General features: G+C 39.2%; 4 protein-coding genes across 6 annotated transcripts in view; 2 read left to right on the forward strand and 2 right to left on the reverse strand.

Annotated features, from left to right (window-relative positions):
• rcl1 (RNA terminal phosphate cyclase-like 1) overlaps positions 1–14,331 on the reverse strand; it is a 36,168-nt gene extending 21,837 nt beyond the window's left edge. Inside the window, 6 exon segments of the mRNA NM_001003865.1 lie at positions 417–542; positions 5,208–5,332; positions 6,809–6,883; positions 6,981–7,156; positions 8,936–9,007; positions 14,188–14,331. Coding sequence (NP_001003865.1) covers positions 417–542; positions 5,208–5,332; positions 6,809–6,883; positions 6,981–7,156; positions 8,936–9,007; positions 14,188–14,302 — 689 coding nt within the window. The 5' untranslated portion in view covers positions 14,303–14,331.
• Positions 1–22,500, forward strand: part of si:ch73-55i23.1 — a 782,803-nt gene that overhangs the window by 712,556 nt on the left and 47,747 nt on the right. The window lies entirely within an intron of this gene.
• The window catches only part of gusb (glucuronidase, beta), a 273,136-nt gene continuing 268,848 nt past the window's right edge, over positions 18,213–22,500 (reverse strand). The window contains exon 10 of the transcript XR_012406620.1: positions 18,213–18,556. The gene's annotated coding sequence lies outside the window, so the exon portion shown is untranslated. The remainder of the gene's footprint in view (positions 18,557–22,500) is intronic.
• The window catches only part of zgc:101699, a 25,748-nt gene continuing 25,370 nt past the window's right edge, over positions 22,123–22,500 (forward strand). Inside the window, exons 1-2 of one of the 3 annotated variants that reach the window (XM_073950259.1) lie at positions 22,123–22,260; positions 22,359–22,402. In XM_073950259.1, the coding sequence (XP_073806360.1) occupies positions 22,377–22,402 (26 nt within the window). In that variant the 5' untranslated portion in view covers positions 22,123–22,260; positions 22,359–22,376. Of the gene's footprint in view, positions 22,261–22,340; positions 22,403–22,500 lie in introns of those variants that run through there. The other 2 variants (NM_001007430.2, XM_073950260.1) reach the window with 2 other exon arrangements.

Raw genomic sequence — 22,500 nt, forward strand, 5'->3', positions numbered from 1 at the left:
GACAACACACAGACAGACAGACACACACACACACACACACAAACACACCAATAGACACAGACAGACAGACGACAACACACACACACACACACACACACACACACACACACACACACACACACACACACACACAAACCAATAGACACAGACAGACAGACAACACACAGACAGACAGACACACACACACACACACACACACACACACACACACAAACACACCAATAGACACAGACAGACAGACGACAACACACACACACACACACACACACACACACACACACACACACACACACACACACACACACACACACAAACCAATAGACACAGACAGACAGACGCACAAACACACAAACACACAACACACACAGGCCTTCTTTTGCTAGCTAGACGCGGAGAGATGCCGAGTTTGAACTCACTTCCCAGAGTTGGGTCCCTTCATGTGGTCAGTGTAGATGTAAATATCTGGGATGAACTTGTTCAAGATGCTCCGGGCCGAGTCCACGATTCTGTTGGCCATCTGAGGAGAAACTCGCACCGAGAAGCTGATACACACGGAGGTCAAGGAGAAACACACACCTGAAGGACACACCACTGCTGCGATGCTCAATAATGACATTAAGTGTGACGCTCTACAGTCATTATATTGATAGACTGGGCAACTTAAAGGGTTTTCAGATGTTTGTATCATTGCTGTTAGTTTTAAGGTTATCTATAATCTAGTGGCAAATGTAGAAGATAGAAACCTGATATACCTGACACATTTAAAGCTTGCAGCTTGTCATTCTGTCTAAATGCATCAACAGTTTTATTCTCGTCTCCTCATACTTCAGTCTCTCATCAAATCTTCCGACCAATCAAATGCTCTCTAGTGTCTGACATGCCCCGCCCCCTTCTTAATGTCTCTTCATTTGATGTGCTTGAGCTCAACCACTCTCACTGCCAGAGCTGCGAGGAACCACAACACTACTGGCAGTTTTTTTCAAAGGGGGAGGTGCTACACTATGCCCCGCCCTCTCTCTGTGTTTTACTAGTGGTTACGTCAGACATTGAATAAAAATGCACATTTCAGAGCACGATGGCGCAGCGGGTAGCGCTGATGCCACACAGCAAGAAGGTCACTGGTTCTAAACTCGGCTGGGTCAGTTGGCATTTCTGTGTGGAGTTTGCATGTTCTCCCCGTGTTGGTGTGAGTTTTCTCCGGGTGCTCCGGTTTTCCCCCACAGTTCAAACATATGCGCCATAGAGGAATTGATTAACTAAAATTGTTCCTAGTGTATGTGTGTGAATGAGAGTGTATGGGTGTTTCCCAGTGATGGGTTGCAGCTGGAAGGGCATCCACTGTGTACAACATATGCTGGATAAGTTGGCGGTTCATTTCGCTGTGGCGACCCAGGGTTAATAAAGGAACTAAGCCTAAAAGAAAATGAGTGAATGAATTTTCTGATTGCTTCACAGGACCGTTAATACTGACTTTTTGGGGATTGTTTCATGTTTTGTCACTTGATTTGTTTGGAGATTTTTGTGACGTTTCTGATTTTATTTATTTTTTAAAACTTTGATATTTTTTTCAATTTTCCGTAATTATTTTTTTTCTGCTACATTTTTAGATTTTTTTTTATTTTTCTGCAACTTTTGGAAATTTTTCATGACTTTTTGGTTTTTGTTTTTAATTTTCTTAGACTTTCAGATTTTCTCCATTTTCTGATATTTTTTATTTTCCATGACATTTACATTTAGTCATTTAGCAGACGCTTTTATCCAAAGCGACTTACAAATGAGGACAAGGAAGCAATTTACACAACTATAAGAGCAACAATGGATAAGTGCTGTAGGCAAGTTTCAGGTCTGTAAAGTGTAAGAGGCAGAACATTAGTACGAGTTTTTTATTTTTTTGTAGTTAGTGGAGGAGCCAGAGAGGCAATTGCAGATTAGTAAGGAAAGTGGAGACTAAATAGTTGAGTTTTTACTCGTTTCTTGAAGACAGCGAGTGACTCTGCTGTTCTGATGCAGTTAGGGAGTTCATTCCATCAACTGGGCAGATTGAATGCGAGAGTTCGCGAAAGTGATTTCTTCCCTCTTTGGGATGGAACCACGAGGCGACGTTCATTCACAGAACGCAAGTTTCTGGAGGGCACATACATCTGCAGAAGCGAGAGCAGATAAGAAGGAGCAAAGCCAGAAGTCACTTTGTAAGCAAACATCAGAGCTTTGAATTTGATGCGAGCAGCAACTGGCAGCCAGTGCAAACGGATGAGCAGCGGAGTGACATGTGCTCTTTTAGGTTCATTAAAGACCACTCGTGCTGCTGCGTTCTGGAGCAGCTGAAGAGGCTTGATAGAGTTAGCTGGAAGCCCGGCAAGTAGAGAGTTGCAATAGTCCAGTCTGGAGAGAACAAGAGCTTGAACAAGGAGTTGAGCTGCATGTTCAGATAGGAAGGGTCGGATCTTTCTGATGTTATAGAGTGCGAATCTGCACGATCGAGCAGTTCTAGAAATGTGGTCAGAGAAGTTTAGTTGGTCATCAATCGTTACTCCAAGGCTTTTCACCATTTTGGATGCAGTAATGGTTGACAATGACAATTTGGGAATTTCGTTTAAATGTTTTGCTACTTTAAGTATTTTTCTTTTTTAATTTTTTGTTTGTGACTTTTTGAGATGCTTAATTTGTTTTGTTTTGGGGGATTTCTAAATTTTGTGACTTTTCTTTATTTTGTGACTCTTAAAAAATTGTTTACTTTTCGAAAAACTTTTCACATTTGTACACTTTTGTGACATTTTGGGGACTTTTTAATTTGATTTCTGTTTTTGTGAATATTTGAGATGTAACGTAGCATGTGTATTTATATAGCGCATTTATTGTGTATGGCCATACACCCAAAGCACCTCACAGTCACGAGGGGGGTCTCTCCACACCACCACCAGTGTGCAGCTCCACTTAAATGATGCGACAGCAGCCACAGGACAACGGCGCCAGTGCTTCACCACACACCAGCTATTGATAGAGGGGAGACAGTGATAGAGCCAATTCAGTGAATGGGGATGATTAGGGGGCCATGATGGGTAAGGGCCGATGGAGTGAATTTGGCCAGTACACCAGGGTTACACCCCTAATATTTACCAGAAGTGCCATGGGATTATTAACAGGGTTCTTACACCTTTTCCAACTTCAAATTCCAGCATTTTTAAAGCACTTTAAAGGTGCATTTTTATACTTTTCAAGTACCTAACAACCACGGTAAATTACGTTTATATGTTCTGTATGTACTTTTTTTACGTTTAAGTCCATTGTGCTATTTAAAAAAACACAATATGACATTTTAACTTAAATTCTTGAATACTTTGGAGCATAGATTTATTGGGAGAGTTCACCCAAAAAAGTTTTTGGATGAAGTATCTTTTCACGACCAGTCGTTCATTAGATTTCATGTGCATTGCTATTCAAAATTCATGTAACAAATTAAATCATTATGGGTCCGAGCCATTCACTATAAAGCCTGAGGGATGGAGTTTGCAGTTTACAGCGTTTGCCGCACAATTTAATCACAAGATGTTCTATTTAATCCTTCAGTCACGATGTTGTCAGTGGTGCAACTGCAGCGCATTCACCATCGCAAAAGGGCTTGCATTCACTAAGATTAAGCTAATATTGCAGCTCATGAAAATTGCCAGCTTGCCGGCAGCTAGCTCTCTGCAACTCTCACATGGTCGCCCACTGAAGCTAAGCAGGGCTGCGCCCGGTCAGTACCTGGATGGGAGACCACATGGGAAAGCTAGGTTGCTGCCGGAAGTGGTGTTAGTGAGGCCAGCAGGGGGCGCTCAACCTGCGGTCTGTGTGGGTCCTAATGCCCCAGTATAGTGACGGGGAGGCTATACTACTCAGTGAGCGCCGTCTTTCGGATGAGACGTTAAACCGAGGTCCCGACTCTTTGTGGTCGTTAAAAATCCCAGGATGTCCTTTGAAAAGAGTAGGGGTTTAACCCCGGCATCCTGGCCAAATCTGCCCACTGGCCTTTGTCCATAATGGCCTCCTAACCATCCCCATATTCAATTGGCTTCATCACTGTCTCCTCTCCACCAATCAGCTGGTGTGTGGTGTGCGGTCTGGCGCAAAATGGCTGCCGTCGCGTCATCCAGGTGGATGCTGCACACTGGTGGTAGATGAGGTGATTCCCCCCACTGTGTAAAGCGCTTTGAGTGCCCAGAAAAGCGCTATAAAAATGTAAGGAATTATTATTATTATTATGAAAAGACCCTTACTGCTATTAAGATGAAGTATGCAAATAAGTTATAAGTCAATTGTTTTAAACTATTTCTAAGCGCTGCATTTGTGAGAGTGCATAAAATTGTTGCCGTGTGACCAGTTTTCATTGCAAAATGTTCACTGCTTGTGCGTAGTAAGGAGACCATTACGCAAAATGAATATTTACACCTAAAATATATATTTTGAGCTTGTATAGATAAGATTTCTGACACTATGCAACTAAAACTGTCGCAATTTCGAGCCTTGCAATTTCAAATTCAAGCAGGTTCAAGCACTTTGTACAAAATTCAAGCACTTTCCTAACCTTGAAAACACTGTATTAAAAATCAAGCATTTTCCAGGATTTCCAGCACCCGTACGAACCCTGTATTAATGAGCACAGAGAGTCAGGACCTCCGTTTAACATCTCATCTGAAAGACGGCGCTCACTGACAGTACGGTGTCTCCATCACTATACTGGGGCATTAGGACCTACACAGACCACAGGTTGAGCGCCACCTGCTGGCCTCACTAACAGCACTTCCAACAGCAACCTAGTGTTCCCATGTGGTCTCCCATCCAGGTACTGACCAGGCTCAGCCCTAACCGGTCTTGGCCTGCAGGATGATATGACGGTAGATGCTCAATTGTCCGTGACTTTTTTTCTGGGAAATGAAAAAAATTGTGAAGAACTCACGTTTTTTACTTTTCTGTGACTTTGAGATTTTTACATTTTTAGTTAATATTTTAGATTTTTTTATTTTAGTTTTGTGACTTTTTCTGATGTTTTATTTTCTGAGAAATCTGAGTAATTTTATTTTATCTAGTGTTTTAACTTTTAAAGTGACTCAAGAATATTCAGCTCACTGTAATGCCGGTGTTCTTTCATCACAGCACCAAATGCTTAAAGACATGTTAGTGGTGTCGTGACAGTAATGCTCATCACGTGTGTCTCAGTGTAAGGATACGCTGTTCCTCTGATCCTCTTGATTTTTCCCGCTTCTGTGAGCTGAACTGGCTTCATGGAGCGGGAAACTGGACAGGAGAAATGAACCTCTCCACCTCCTCCAGGAGCCATGCCACGCTTTACCACCTGCACACACACACACAAACACATTAATAAACGCACATATACAAACATGCATTCATACACAGACACTCACATTAATATAAACAAATATAGATACATTCAAACACACACACACACACACTAATATACACACTAACATACACACACACACACACACACATTAATATACACAAACATGCATGCATGCATACACACACACACTAATATACACTCTAATATACACTCACAGACACAATCATATACATACGCATACATGCACAAATACACATATCCACACACACACACACACACACACACACAAATATACATATATGCACACACAAACACTAATATACACTCTAATACACACACATGCATACATACACACACAAATACACATACGCACAAACACTGATACACACGCATGCATACCCACACAATAACACACAAACACACACCCACACAAATTGACACACATATACATACATACAAACATGCATGCATACACGCATGCATACACGCACGCACGCGGGCACACACACACACACACACACACACACACACACACACACACACACACACACACACACACACAAATTTACACACATATACATACATGCATGCATACACACGCATGCATGCATACACATACACACACACACACACACACACACACACACACACACACACACACACACACACACACACACACACACACAAATACACATATTTACACAAGCACATATCCCCACACACACACACACACACACACACACACACAAATTTACACACATATACATACATGCATGCATACACACGCATGCATACACACACACACACAAATACACATATTTACACAAGCACATATCCCCACACACACACACACACACACACAAACACAAACACACACACAATTACGCACAAATATATATATATATATATATATATATATATATATATATATATATATAAATATGCACACACAAACACTAATATACACTCTAATACACACACATGCATACATACACACACAAATACACATACGCACACACACTGATACACACGCATGCATACCCACACAATAACACACAAACACACACCCACACATATTTACACACATATACATACACGCATGCATGCATGCATACATACATACAAACACACACACACACACACACACACACACACACACACACACACACACACACACACACACACACACACACACACATACATATTGATATACATAAATATACACTGTAATTAAAGATACACATAGTACATACACACACAAAACACATTAATACACACACATACACACTGTAATTAAACACACATATAATGTGTATCTTGATAGCATATGAACTTTATTTAAATCAATTCTGATGTTCAGTTAAATATAATGAAAAATATACAAAAGTTTGATGTTAATGCATCTTAAAACAAGTTAAAATATATATAAATTACACCTTAAACGCTAAAGCATCAGTCCACACCAACCTTTATTTCCAGACCGTCTCCATTAATGCCAAACCTCTTCATTAAAGGAACAGCAGTGACCTTCAGCAGATCCACCTGGACAACACAGAAGACGGAGCACATCACAACCAATATAGAAGAAAACTGATTCTGTGTGCGTGTGTGTGTGTGTGTGCGTGTGTGTGTGTCTCACGGAGGGGTCTGTGGGGTGGTTGGTGATGCCCTTCAGCACAGCTTTAATCGGGGTCTTCATGAACGGAGCCAGCATCAGCAGAGCCTCCAGATAATATCCCACAGAGCGCTGGACGTTACACTCGTGCTCCACTGAGCCTCCGTACAGCAGACCCGGCTGGTAGAACAACACCGTTCCTGCATCACCACACAACAACACATATATACATTGATCAATACATCAGTCAACCAATCCATTCATACATAAATGCAACCACTATCAAGCAATCAATCAATTCAACCATCAATCAATCAATATATTAATCTATCAATCAATCCATCCATCCAACTATCTATCTAATCAATGAATCAATCAATCAATGCATCCATCCAACTATCTATCCAATCAATGAATCAATCAATCCATGCATCCATCCATCCTTCTAACTTATTAATCAATCCATGAATCTATTCATATTCAATTAATCAATCCATCCATCCAATCAATCCACTATCAATCAATCCATCATACCATTCATATATCCAATCATTTCATTAGTTAATCCTTCCATCTAATCAATCATCAATCAATTCATCCATCTATCCGTCCAATCAATCAATTCATCACCAATCAATCCATACACATCCAATCAAACATCAATCAAATCAATGAATCCATCCACTCAAACATTTCATCGATCACTCCATTAAACCATGCACTTATTATCCATCCATCCATCTAATCAATCATCAATCCATCCATTTAATCAATCATTAATCTATACATCTATCCATCCAACAATTTCAATAATCAATCAACCTTTCCATCTAACAATCATCTATTAATTCATCAATCTATCCATCCAATCAATTTCTCTTCAAACAATCAATACATATATCTGATCAATCAATCCATCCATTCACTCAAACACTGTATTAATCACTCCTATCCAATAATCAATCCATCCATTAATCCATCTATAAAATCATTAATGCATCCATCCATTCAATCAATAATCAATCAATCCATCTAATCAATTAATCAATCCAATCATCTATCAAATCAATCATTAATGCATCCATCCATCCTTCAATCCATCCATCCATTCAATCAATAATCAATCAATTTAATCAATCATCTATCAATCGATTCCTCTATCCATCCAATTAATCAATCCATCCATTCAATCTTCTATCCATCTATTCAATCATCAATCAATACATCCATCCAATCAATCATCAATCAATTTATCCCATATAGCCATCTATTCAATCATCAATCCATCCATCCATCCAATCAATCATCAATCAATCCATCCCATATATCCATCTAATCAATTATCAATCAATCCATCTATTCAATTATCAATCAATTTATCCATCCACATATTTAATCAATCATCAATCCATCCATCCAATTAATCATCAATCAATCCATCTATTCAATTTTCAATCAATTCATCCATTAACATATCTAATCAATCATCAATCAATACATCCATCCATCTAATCAATCATCAATCCATCCATCCATCCATCCATCCATCCATCCATCCATCCATCCATCCATCCATCCATCCCTCCATCCCTACAATCAATCATCAATCAATCCATCCCATATATACATCTATTCAATTATCAATCAATTAATCCATCCACATATCTAATCAATCCATTCATCCATCCAAACCAATAATCAATTAATTAATCCCATATATCTGTTTATTCAATCATCAATCAATCAATACATCCATCCATCTAATCAATCTAATCAATCAATCTACAAACCTATATATCAATCAATAAACCAATCAATCCAATACCCAAACAATGCATCAGACAATCAATCAAAACATCAATCATAGCAATCAATCTATAACTACCTCCATCCACCCATCATCTAATAAATCGATTGGTCAATCAACCCATCAATAATCAATAATTCCCTCCAGCAGTATAATCTGTAGTCAGGCTCACCGGTTTGGTTGATTTCTATCCTGGTGCCGTTGGTCAGCTTATCCAGCATCCTGATGAAGCTCGCCTCGAAATCTGACAACAACACACACAACACACACCCTGAGCTCAGTGACACACTACACAGTATTATTACAGCTTCAGCATCAGTCCTATAATATACAAGTTATTGTTAGGTAATGTTTGTAAAGTTGTAAAAAGGGTGTAACGGATCACACATCTCTCGGTTCAGATCACATTATGGTGTTTTATTCATGGTCGGACCGTTTTTCGGATCAGCCAAAAAGGGGAGGAGCCTAATGTCATTTGCTTTCTATTTATTACAGAAACAGCACCGCAGGACACTTTTGGATTTAACAAACAGAAATGAGAACCTGTAATTTATTTAAGATAACATGAAGAATTAATCAGCTAAATAAAATAAATGGTAAAATATTCAGTGCTGCGAAAAATTCACCGTTACTACTACTGTTGCTAATGACGCTTAAATGTAGAAATCTAGCATTATCAATTGTACAGCCCATATTTATTTTAGTCTTTTATTATTTTAGTCAATAAATGATTCAGTTCTTCACTCATAAAACTTCATGTTTCAGTAGCTATATTTCCATCCACCTATTTTATGCGCATTTTGCGAATGCGCATAAAAAACCAGTTGATGGAAACGCCATGATGCGGATAAATTTTGAAAATGCGCATAAATAAACGTACGCGCCTAACTGGGTAGGATAAACTTTTTATTCGATAAGGAAAGATGCGCATAAACTGCGATGGAAACACTTTTACCGCACAAACTCCAGCATGCGCATTAAAAAAGGTCATGTGATTTTGTTAAAAGAGATCATGTGATGCTTAAAATGAGTGTGAATGGACAAAACGTCAGGCTGAGCACATTATAAAACATCTGAAATGTTGTTTTGGTCATTATAAAACGCCTTACTGTTTCAGTATTAATGTTATTATATTATTAATGACCTCCAGAATCAAGAGCGCCTGTGCTCTGCGTCTGACACCTTCACTGCGCGCTCACTGCATATCAGGCTTGTCTTCTGAGGCGCATTCATGTAGAAAAGATTGATGCAGCTTCTCCTACTGCAGCAAATGCAGTTTTTACTGTTGATATTTGGCGCCAGTTAATCAGGAAGTGACGATTTTGTTCGCTTTGACGCGTTGGATGAAAACGATGCTTCATTCACACAACTTTTATACGATAATCGAGTTTTATGCATAAAGTTTATTCGCATTTTTGGATGGAAACATAGCTAGTGCTAGATGATCATTTCTGAGGAATTATTCAGCGGCATATGGATGGATTGTCACCCCCTATTGGTTAAATAATGTAACTGCTGCCTACAACTTTCATTTGAGCGTCAAGTTAAATGCAGATGATGGTGATTTAATCTTCACCATAAACATCAGTGGTTTCATCTAAACTATAAACTGTTCTCCCAGTACTGCTGTGTTATTTGATTGTTTGTAACTTCATCACTAATGGCTCGTTTCCACTGACTGGTACAGTACGGTACGGTTCGGTACGGGTAACCTTTATCAGGCTTGCGTTTCCACTAGCAGGGGTACCCTTTTGGTGGGTGTGGTGTACGACAAAGTTTCAGTCGACGTCATTTTCGCTTGAGAAAATGTCTACAATAAAGCTGCACAGCACAGGTCGTTCACATATCATATGAAAAGCACTTCTCACAAAACAGACGCTTTACACACATAAATACTTGTGTATAAATGTTTATTACTAACTTTTCTATAAACAGGAGTTGATTATAACTGCAGATCAATAACAGTGCGAAATAGCCTACTGTAACGTCTGTAATTATATTAAATAAATAAATAAATGAACATATATGAACACATACAGACCCTTACAGTCCCCGATATGTTACCAACAACAGAAGAACTACACAAAGCAGACATTTCGTCCTTAATTAGGTTCAAAACAACACAAAGTAATAGCCTACAGTCAGAGTAAACCTCTCATCTGTGTCTGTAATCTTCAGCAGCACATAAAGCCTCTGTTAGAGCAGGGGTTCCCAAACTTTTCAGCCCGCGACCCCCAAAATGACAATGCCAGTGACTCGTGACCCCCAATATTCTCTGAGGTGGTGGTTATAAATACAGAAAGCTTGTATGCAGTGACGCGCACAAACACACCAATAGACCCAAGTCTATTCTTTGTTTTTGTTTATGTATGTCAGTGCTGTAAATGGGCTAGAAAGTTTAACCTGGTGTTACAAAATCTGCTGCATCTGACAGTATTGCTGTGTCTTTAGTATAATGTAATTACCCGAGAAGTCGCAATCCAATAGAACTAGTAACTATCAGCTACTATAGTAACTATACAGTTTATAGTAACTATAAACGACTATTTTTTTCTCTTCAGTAGGTTATTGATAAAATACAGTAAGTCTTAAGGTTTAATAAAAATTAATTGATTTTTGAAAATCACCAGGTGACCCCCCTTCATTGTCCCGCGACCCCTCGGGGGGTCCCGACCCCCACTTTGAGAACCTCTGTGTTAGAGAGTCACTCCATCATTCCCAGTTCATATTACTCCAAAAGGTGATAATAAAGAGTAAACAAGGCAGTTTGTTCACGTTTGCTGAAGAAATAACGTGCTCCTTGGCTTCCGCTTTTTTTCCCAAGCTCCACTCTCGCGTTTGTCCTTTTCTTTCTGAATGTGACACTCTCGCGTTTATCAGCTTCTCACAGGATCGGGTTTCCAAAGCTTGTCAATAATCAAGTGCACACTATTATTATCAGCTCAAGAAGTTTGTTATTTCAGATAGAGTCGCACGGCGAGCGCAAGAAAGAAAGCGAAACCACTCCGGCTTCAGACTGGCTCTTAAAAAACTACGCGGCACAGGGTGAATCTGCTCTTCTCCATGGCTTTGTGGCTGTTTATCATGACGACGACAGGGTTTGTTTGCAGGATCGACCATGGCTGCATATGTTTTTATTATTCCGCTGTAATCTCTCGCTGAGTATTTCAAACATGGCGGGTCCTTTGTTTACATTCTGGCTTGTTGAGTCTACGAATGACGTATCTCTGTAAACCAAAAGCGTTCAGCTGCGCGTGTAGCTCCACCTTTTGGGACCCTTTCTACAGTTTGGGACCCTTTCGAAAGGTTCCCGAAAAAGTGGCACGGTACGGTTTGGTTCGGTACGCCTTTTGACAGTGGAAACGGCCATAAAAGCATACCAAACCAAACCGTACCATACCACTCAGAGGAAACAGGCCATAACTTAAAAGACTCAACCTCTTTCTTGATGTTTACCTTTTTCAAACACAGATTTGAATGCAGCGATTTGAAGGATTAATAAACATCTGCATAACAGCTGCATTTATAAATGATGTTGCGTGGGTGTTAAGATCCTGATCTTTTAATAATTAATCGTTACACTAAACTTACAGCTTACACTAAACAAGCAGTGACAGAAAACACCTTTAATAACCTAAGAAACCCACCACAACTTCTTCTGTCATCATTATATTTTACAGGAAAGCCGAAATGCTTTCATACATGTGATCTGAATGACACCAGAGGCGATCTCTCTGTGATTGTTACAAATTTAGGATTAATGTACAAGTACAAAAAATGCATGTGTGTTCTGAACAATGGGTTGTGATCCATACGAATCATGGATCCACCGTTGTATCCGTTACACCCCTAGTTAAATTGGTTGTTTACCAATTTAGTAAGTTCTTAAAATGCCTATAGAGGTTTTGTTCTTATTTATTGAGTGTTTGTTGCAGGATTTTGTCCTTCTGAAATAAATTGAGTTCCATTTCAGCTCATTTTGTTTTTGTTGTTTTTGTCATCAGAGCATAAACAGACTTTGCAAACAGAATAAAGATGTAAAAATATTTAAATAAGTAAAAAAGTTTATTTGAAAAAATGTGTCCCCTTTTATTTTCCTTTTACAAACTTGTGATTAATGTTTACTACGCCTTTAGTACCCATGTTTATTGTTGGATAGCACTGGTGGGTGGGTGGTGAGGGGAATGCATGTTTATTTATTTTTTTGTTTAATATAATTTTTATGACTGTTGTACGTTGTTGTTTGGTTTTTTGTCAATGTCTAATTGTTAAAATGGAAGTTTTATGTAAAAGAAAAAGTGTATTTTCAAGTGAATGTTTGCAAAAATTTCTAATAATAAAATATTGAAAACAAAAAGTTTGATGGGACGAGTTTTATTCAAGCTTTGAGAAAGTGTTTACTGTTTATTTACAGATCAGCTGCAATGCTATTTCATGGCAACTTGTTTAATTAGTAAACATGAAATGCATTTATATAATAGAGATTTATAACTTTAAAAAGCATCAACAATATTTCATAATACAAAGTAAAATAAAAATTATTTGTATTAATTACTTTAGATAAAAATTCTATAATTTCTTTATAATTCTTTTAGTCTCAAGCTTTGCAGAAAAATGTCCTTATTGAAAAAATATATTTAATAATTAAACATTTTTAGAACTGAGACTCATTAGGTAAAATAATGTAGATATTATTTTGAAAAGTACAATTAGTTGAAAGAAAATTTTAATTTACAAATCAAACAAAAAAAATGCACAACATTGAGATTAAAACAAACCGGACAATAAAACAGAAGACAAAACCATTAAACAGGTGTAATTAATAATGCAGAGATAAAAGTGGATACAATTTTTAAATAATTAATATCGTAAATAATAAGCATAAGTAGTGTTGTGCAAAAATTAATCCAAATAATAAAATCCATCCAAAATAAAAGTTTGTTTTTACATATAACTATTATAATAAATATACATTAAATTTAATACACATACATTTATCTAAATATGAACACTTTCTCAATTATATGCATGGGTGTATTTAAATATACGTAATAACAACATCATCATACACACAGCGCACACACTTACAATGTCAAAACTAACTTTTATTTTGGTGCGATTAATCGAGATAGATTTTTGCCCAGAAAATTAACCAGTGAAGTATAAACACAGAAAATTTAAATGAACATTATTACTAATATTAGAAATAAATAAACTGAACTGCAGACTTATGGAGTGCAGAAATAAACATTTAATTAAATATGTAAAACATTTATAAAACATTAACATCTTGGAATAACTCGACGGTGTGTATTCTAGATTTCTGGTGTTGTCCTGACAGATATTTAAAGTACAGATGAGTGTAATGGATTGTTGACAGAGAGAGAGTGTGTGTTTGTGTGTGCGTGTGTGTTTGTGACGCACCTCTCAGTCCTGGATTGTCGTCTTTGGATCTGATGTTTCGTATCTTCACTGGTTTTCCACTTAATGTGGACAGCACGAGTCTCTGTCTAAAACCGCTACAACCTTCAAACTCCATGATTAAAAGAAAAATCCACTCACTCGCATTTACACACACACACACACACTCTCTCACACACGTGTTTCTACTGCGATACAGACGCCACACCGACGCGTGACGGCAGAGCGCGAGGGACAAAACGCAAAACGCGAAGCAGAAAAGAAGACGCTACATCATATTAGCCACAAGAGGTCAACAAACTCAATATAAACATTCCAAATTGTTCAATTAAAGAGCCAGATCAGCCAAAAATAAACATTAAAAACCTGATAAAAATCTGTTCTACACAAAATAAAATATTAATGAAAACATAATGTCAATTTCTAGCAAATAGTATTATGTTTTTAACCATACTACAGTAAATTACTTGGATTTATCAGTATTAATTCTACACGCTATAAAACATACAACACATTAAAGCATCTTTTTGTTTTCTATTGACGCTGTTTCATTGTAAATAAGCAGTTAAGTTATCAGTAATATGTTTTATCATTATTTATTATTAGTAGTAAATAATAGTATACATTAGCAGCAAATAAATTAGCAAACAGTTCAGCTTATTACAATTAATAGCTTCTATAAACAAATAGATTCAAGTTATCAAATCTCATTAATCTTCACTATTTATTCTTACCTTAGAAATAACAAAGTTGCGCTCAGAAAAGACACGATATGTGAACGACCTGCTGCTATAGTTAATCCAGTGTGCGTGCGTATTAGCCTCTAGCTGCGTCCCAAATGGCACACTTTACACTATACACTATGCACTATGCACTTACGCACTTACACACTCAACAGGATAGTACATGTATGTCGTCCCAAATGGCACACTTATGTTTTTTTACTAAGCGGAAATTCAAACCGTTTCCCTGATGATGTTTGACGGTTGCCAAATCAGTGAAATAAACGACCGAATTATCAAATAATACCTGCCGTGAGTGTAACCGCATTCACCATCGGGAGGCGCTATAATCACTTTTGTAGGAGAATTTTGTTTTCACCATCCAAAATAAATAAAGTTATCCAACATGTGCGTCCGATAGCTCCGCCCCTTCCGCTACAAAAGCAAACCTGCGGTCGTTGAGTGCGTGAAGCGTCCATCATTACACACTTCATTTTAGCGGCTGAATGAGTGCATCATCCGGGTAATTAAAGTGCACTTATTATTTTTAGAGTTTTCAGTGTGAACACACTACTTACACTATTTATACTACAAAATGGCGTAGAATAGTGCATAAGTATGCGATTTGGGGCGCAGTCTCTGTGTATAAGCTCAGAACTTTGAACTAGCGCACAGGTGGCATAACATGTTTAGTTACAGCAATTTCGTTCTGTGCAATGACACAAAAGCCCCAATCAGGCAGCAAATCTCAGCAGCCCCGCCTCCGCTTTCAGATGTCTTTGTTTTCCCTCATCCACACTGAGACGGAGCAGCAGCGCTTTAGAATGAAAACAGTCTCTTCAGCGTTTTCAAAACGCTCCATTTTCGGCGCTCAAAAACGCCGGCGTAGTGTGGATGGATTGCCTAACCGTAGCAAAACGTATGCGTTTTCAAACTAAAACGCATAAGTGTAAATGGGGTATCACTCTCTGCGCAGCCTTCAACTACAACTCGCGCTGTATTGAACAGACGCACGTCACTTCATTACTATAGCGGCCATTTTTCGACTGAACTAAATTTATTTTGATGTCTTGGTCACACTAATTGAAGGACTGGATCGAATTGCCTCAGGGGCCGGGTTTGGCCTGCGGGCCGCCAATTGAATAGCCCTGCACTAGAGTTTTCGTCGAAGGGTGTGTCCGTGGCGGCCTCTCAAACTTTGATGTTTCGCTATGAAATAGGAAGCTATAGCTGCGTCCCAAATGGCACACTAAACTGTGCACTCATGCACTATGTACTTATGCACTTACACACTCAACAGGATAGTACATGTATGTAGTGTCGTCCCAAATGGAACACTAATGGTTTTTTACTTAGCGGAAATTCAAACCGTTTCCCTGATGACGTTTGGCGGTTGCCAAATCAGTGAAATAAACGACCGAATTATCAAATATTACCTGCCGTGAGTATAACCGCATTCACCATTGGGAGGCGCTATAATCACTCTCGTAGGAGAATTTTGCTTTCACCATCCAAAATAAATAGTTATCCAACATGTGCGTCCGATAGCTCCGCCCCTTCCGCAATGTAAGCAAACCTGCGGTCGTTGAGTGCGTGAAGTGTCCATCATTACACACTTCACTTTAGCGGCTGAATGAGTGCATCATCCGGGTAATTAAAGTGCACTTAATGTTTTTAGAGTTTTCAGTGTGAACACACTACTTACACTATTTATACTACAAAATGGCGTAGAATAGTGCATAAGTATGCGATTTGGGACGCAGCTACTATGTGCAAAATTTCCCTGGTCCAGATCTGGCCACACAATCAGCTTTTGCTTGGTCCACATGCTGCAATGAATTATGGTTCATGACTGGACCAAGTCTGGCTTCCAAGGGCCAAACATGTATCATATCTGGGCCAAGTCTCAGCCAAGTTACCCCATAACTGGGCCAGATATGTTAATGTGTCACGACTGCACTGAACTTAATAAACCCACGCTTTTCCTCAAAGCGACCTGATTGATAGAATTTATTTTATTTACTCAAAAATAATTGAAATGCATTTTAAAAGTGGGTCAAGGTGGGCCAAACTTACGTGGCCCACATTTTTAACATCTGGGCCAAATACTGCATTTGATGAGGCCCAAGTATTGTGTGCTGCCCTAAAGACGGTGCCACCTCTGCCAAACCTGGGCCACGTTTGGCCCACATGCTGTATGCCAGTGCCGGATGAATGCCTGCTGTGCCAGCTTTATGCCAAATCTGGGCCAGAATTCTTTGCTACCTGGGATTGCCCGACCTGCCTCAAAACTCACACGTTTGATAAGAGTCCTGACCTGAACACGTTTACATGCCAATATCCAGTTACAGTTATAGCGCCACCTGCTGGAAACAGGAAATGACATGTTTTACACTTGAACAAACTCCTCCCACAAATGTTATCAGATGGAATTTATGTTTGTCAGTGTAATCCAAAGGCCTTTGTGCTGATAAATTGTGAAGAAATTGCATGTCTGTGGAACTGACAAACCTCAGTGTATTACCATGGAGGAGGAAGTACCTATAACTCAGCCGCACAATGTCTGATCCTTTTGAAAATTCACAGATTAGACAAAATTCCTGAAGACATCTAGGGCCCTATCATACACCCAGCGCAATGGGGCGCAAGGCGCGGCGCAATAGTCTTTTGGTAGTTTCAGCTTGGCGCAAGAGTGGTTTTGAGGCATTGCGTTACGCTGTTTAAATAGCAAATGCATTAGCGCTCATTTGTGCGCTCATAGGTGTTCTGGTCTAAAAAGGAAGGTGTTCTGAGGCGGACCGCTGGCGCGTTGCTATTTTGAGAAACTATAATAGATTTTTCATTAGACCAAAACAAACCCGGTCTAAACTCCAGCGCAGAGTTGAGCCTCACTTACACACTGCTTAATACACACAAGAGAGCAATAGGCAAATATCTTTACATATGAAAAAATGTAAATATTAAGGATATATATAGGATATAATAAGAATAGATATATAATATAAATATAAAGGATTAAAATATTACAAAACATATTATTTTCTAGCCTACATAAATATGAAAAATCACTGCTTTTATGTCTTCTTCATCTCGGGAGGCTTTTTCAGTTCATTCATAACAATTTGCTTTTGCATAATGTTATTATTATTAGCAGTATTATGTATTATATCCATATTTATATTTGTTTTATTAAAAACAAGCTTAGATTTGCCCACCTGCAGGTTTTAGACCATATGGGGCACAGCATGTGTTTTAGGATATAACTCAGGTTTTTGAGCACATTTTGTTATTATTGTTCATTTATTTGTTTGCTGTAAATTAGAACTGAATTTAGAAATAGTTTTAAACAAATATTTGCGCATAACAAACTAAATTAATTATTTATAGGCTAATTGATGTCTGTGTGTAAAGGTTTCCCCATCCAAGAGCGAAAGTGAAAGTGATCCATTATCTCTCATTCTCACGCAGTAGATGCTCTGTTTAACAGTTTTCTGTTAAAACACTGTGAACTGTTTGCTTGTGAAATGCTCAGTTTTTCCACTTAGACTTACTTTGCGTCCTGTAAATAGTGAATGCGCTCTTGGCGTGACGCAGCTGCTCTTAAAGGGAATGGGAGATGAGGCTCTAATTGGTTTATTCTCAAAACACACCTATAACTCATTAAGAAAATAAACTCAACCCTTTTAGACCATGTGCCACGGCGCAAGGCAGATTTCCCCTCCTTAAATTAGCAAAAATGCGTCCTGACACGCCCTGAAAGCGTTTGCGCCCTGCGTTTTGCGCTCTGCGCATGAACCGTCAAAATAGAGCCCTACATGCCAACAGACAGTCATAGCGCCACCTGCTGACAGAAAGAAGTTTGGCATAAATCTGTGACTTTCTCAGGATTTTTATTAATCAGCTTAAATTATCATTATCCGCTATTCTCTGTCATCCTGAGGGCACTGGTCCCTTTCATTGCTGCTTGCAGCTTTTGGTTTTGTCTTACCTGCTTTCTGGAACTGTTCTTCGCCCAATTTGAACACCATTATTGCGGTCATCTCTACAGGTGCTCTAGCGGCAGACGCTATTTATTTATTTAATCATAAAAAATTTTAAACAGTAAAATATTAAAAGACAATCGGGCCTGACTCAGCACGAATGCTGTTTTTCAGCAGGTTCCTGCTCTGCAGAACATAAAAACAGACAGACATCTCATCCATCAACACAGTACAAACAGCAGGAAAAGCAGGCTACTATCTCAGTGGCTACAGCGATAGTTGACCATCAGATGACGAGCATGAGCTAGAGGACATGGTCTTTAGCCTCCTTGGTAGAGCAACCCACCGGCAAGGTCGCCGGTTCGATACCAGCTGGGAGCGGATTGGGTGGCGTAGGACTGGCGGAGTTACAATGGTGCCGTGACCCGAATGAGAGTGAGGTTTAGCGGGGTGAGTGTAACAGAGGCCAGCTAGTGTGTGCTGTGCAGGTGAACCTCACTCCTCTGACCTCTAAAGGTGCTCTAGTAACAGGCGCTAGAGGCTATGGTCTTTAGCCTCCTTGTTTGAGCAACCGACTCCCATGTGGATGGTCGCTGGTTCGATACCAGATCGGAGCGGGTTGGGTGGTGTCGGGGTAATACTGACGTAAGCGGCGAGCTACTGGACAAACATCAGAAAAGCATCCATACAGAGGTAAGCGGTCAGCTGGTACACACAAAAAGAAACAGCGTCACACCTCCACATAGTGTTGGAATGAGTCTATCGAAATGCAGAATGAGCCTGTGTTGATCAAGCAGCATAACGAGCGGTTTTTAACAGTTAAAAATGAATGGACGGGACTGATGCTGGAAGTGTTGAGTCAATAATATTAATCAAACCAAACCAGAAATCAAGCATTATTTCTCTGGATTTAAACATTCTTGCAAATATTTTGAATAATGCAAGTGCATAAGTCAGCAACACTGTTCTGGTAGTTTTGGGATACTTTAATGAATATATGTTGTGCCTTTAGAAACGCGGCTTAATCCAACTATCACTTGAAATTAAAATAAATAATTGAAATCACTGCAATGAATCACTGAAATGTCATATATACTACAGAACAGCAAGGTTCACTTCTTCATCAATGCATTTCTTAATTCTGGTCTCCTACAATCTGGTCTGTTATCCCCCTTGACCTTCCTCTTTATTGGTCAGGCACGCTGCATTAGACATGTCCAGTCACCACGAAACCATGAAGTGAAACTGCTGAGAGACTGAGAACATTAGCAGACGTGTGATATTATACGTGCGTATCCCCCACACTAAACAAGACTGACCCCTCAACATCTACATCATTACATGCAAAGCAAGGATATTTGTATAGCACATTAGATACACAGTCTTAACTCAAAGTGCTCTACATAAAAGATAAGATTAAAAACTAATCATAAACTAATCACAGAAAGCGAAACACAAAAACAAAGAATTAAAATGATTAAAACGCAGAAACTTCTAATCTAATGCAGGGGTTTTAGGTTCACTGAGCCCCACTTCAGCATCATGGATACTCTTAAAGGGATGGCTAAGACTGTATAAATGTTAGTACTCCTTAATGTTAAATAATTTCTTCTACTTCTAATTGTTCTACTACTTTATTAGGTACACTTTACTAGTACCGGGTTGAACTGTCTTAATCCTTCATGGCGTAGATTCAACAAGCTACTGGAAATATTCCTCAGAGATTTTTCTCCATATTGTCATGATAGCATCACACAGTTGCTGCAGATTTGTCGGCTGCACATCCATGATGCCAATCTCCCGTTCCACCACATCCCAAAGCTGCTCTATTGGATTGAGCTCTGGTGACTGTGGAGGCCATTTGAGTACAGTGAACTCATCGTCAGCTTTATGACATGCTGCGTTATCCTGCTGGAAGTAGCCATCAGAAGATGGAGACACTGTGCTCATAAAGGGATGGACATGGTCAGCAGCAATACTCAGGTAGGCTGTGGCGTTGATGCTCAATTGGTACTAATGGACCCAAAGAAAATCTCCCCCACACCATTACACCACCACCACCAGCCTGAACCACTGATACAAGGCAGGATGATCCATGCTTTCATGATGTTGAGGCCAAATTCTGAGCTGAGCATCCGAATGTGTCAGCAGAAATGGAGACTCATCAGAGCAGCAACGTTTCTCCAATCTTCTATTGTCCAGTTTTGGTGAGTCTGTGTGAATTGTAGCCTCAGTTTCCTGTTCTTAGCTGACAGGAGCGGCACCCGGTGTGCTCTTCTGCTGCTGTAGCCCATCCGCCTCAAGGTTGGCTGTGTTGTGTGTTCAGAGATGCTCTTCTGCAGAGCTCGGTTGTAGCGAGTGCTTATTTGAGTTACTGTTGCCTTTCTACCAGCTGGAACCAGTCTGGCCATTCTCCTCTGACCTTTGGCATCAACAAGGAATTTGCATCCACAGAACTGCCGCTCACTGGATATTTCCTCTTTGTTGGAGCATTCTCTGTAAACCCTAGAGATGGTTGTGCATGAAAAACCCAGTAGATCAGCAGATTCTGAAATACTCAGAGCAGCCAGTCTGACACCAACCATGCCACGTTCAAAGTCACTTAAATCCCCTTTCTTCCCCATTCTGATGGTCACTTTAAACTGCAGCAGATCGTCTTGACCATGTCTACATGCCTAAATGCATTGAGCTGCAGCCATGTGATTGGCCGATTAGACATTTGCATTAATGTGCAGTTGGACAGGTGTACCTAATAAAGTGGCCGGTACGTGTATGAACTTGCCTTGAAAACAGCTGGAATAAAGTAAGTTGATGGTGACAACATTGCATAGCAAACTGTGAGATATGTAAACTTGGGATTGCAAGAGGTAAAGAATTGATGTTATTTATTACATGATTGACTGGATAAGTTGGTGGTTCATTCCACTGTGGCGACCCCTGATTAATAAAGGGACTAAGCTGAAAAGAAAATGAATTAATGCATTATAGAAGTATCAGATCAGGTTTTTGTATTGATAGATACCGAAAATCAAATGACTCGGACTCGAGACCAAAAAAAACCTGATCAAGACATCCCGAATATATTTACATATTTTAGAATGTAAAGTCTGGAACAAATGGAAATCCACAAATAGGGAACGTAATCATATGAAGTAGCAGTAAAAATGAAAGAAACAGGTTCCTGCTTTTAATGTTATCTTAATGTCAGAACTTTCAGTCCTCCTCCCAATCCCCCCATTTACAAGAAACCACATGGAGGAATGTTTCCTCCCCCCCTCATGATGACCTGCAGCATATAAAAGTGCATCTTTGGTCAGTTCTGAACACACTGCTGCTGTGCTGTTGTTGCTGATCCTCAGGATTTGACAAGAATCGTGAGTATAATTAAAAAAAAATACTTAAAACAGCGAGAGTAAGACTTTCACCCTTTCATATCCAGTTATATTTTAATGTTGGCTTTTAATGTTGACAGACGAGTTAATAATTAACGATGAGTGCATCCAGACTCCGGGAAAGGTAATCCAGCTTAAATTCATACGCATAATAACAATCCATATAAAAATCTGATATATGGCAATTCACTACATGCAAGTTACATATTTGACAAACAAGTT

Source organism: Danio rerio, chromosome 5, assembly GCF_049306965.1.
Source record: "Danio rerio strain Tuebingen ecotype United States chromosome 5, GRCz12tu, whole genome shotgun sequence".
Lineage (NCBI taxonomy): Eukaryota > Metazoa > Chordata > Actinopteri > Cypriniformes > Danionidae > Danio > Danio rerio.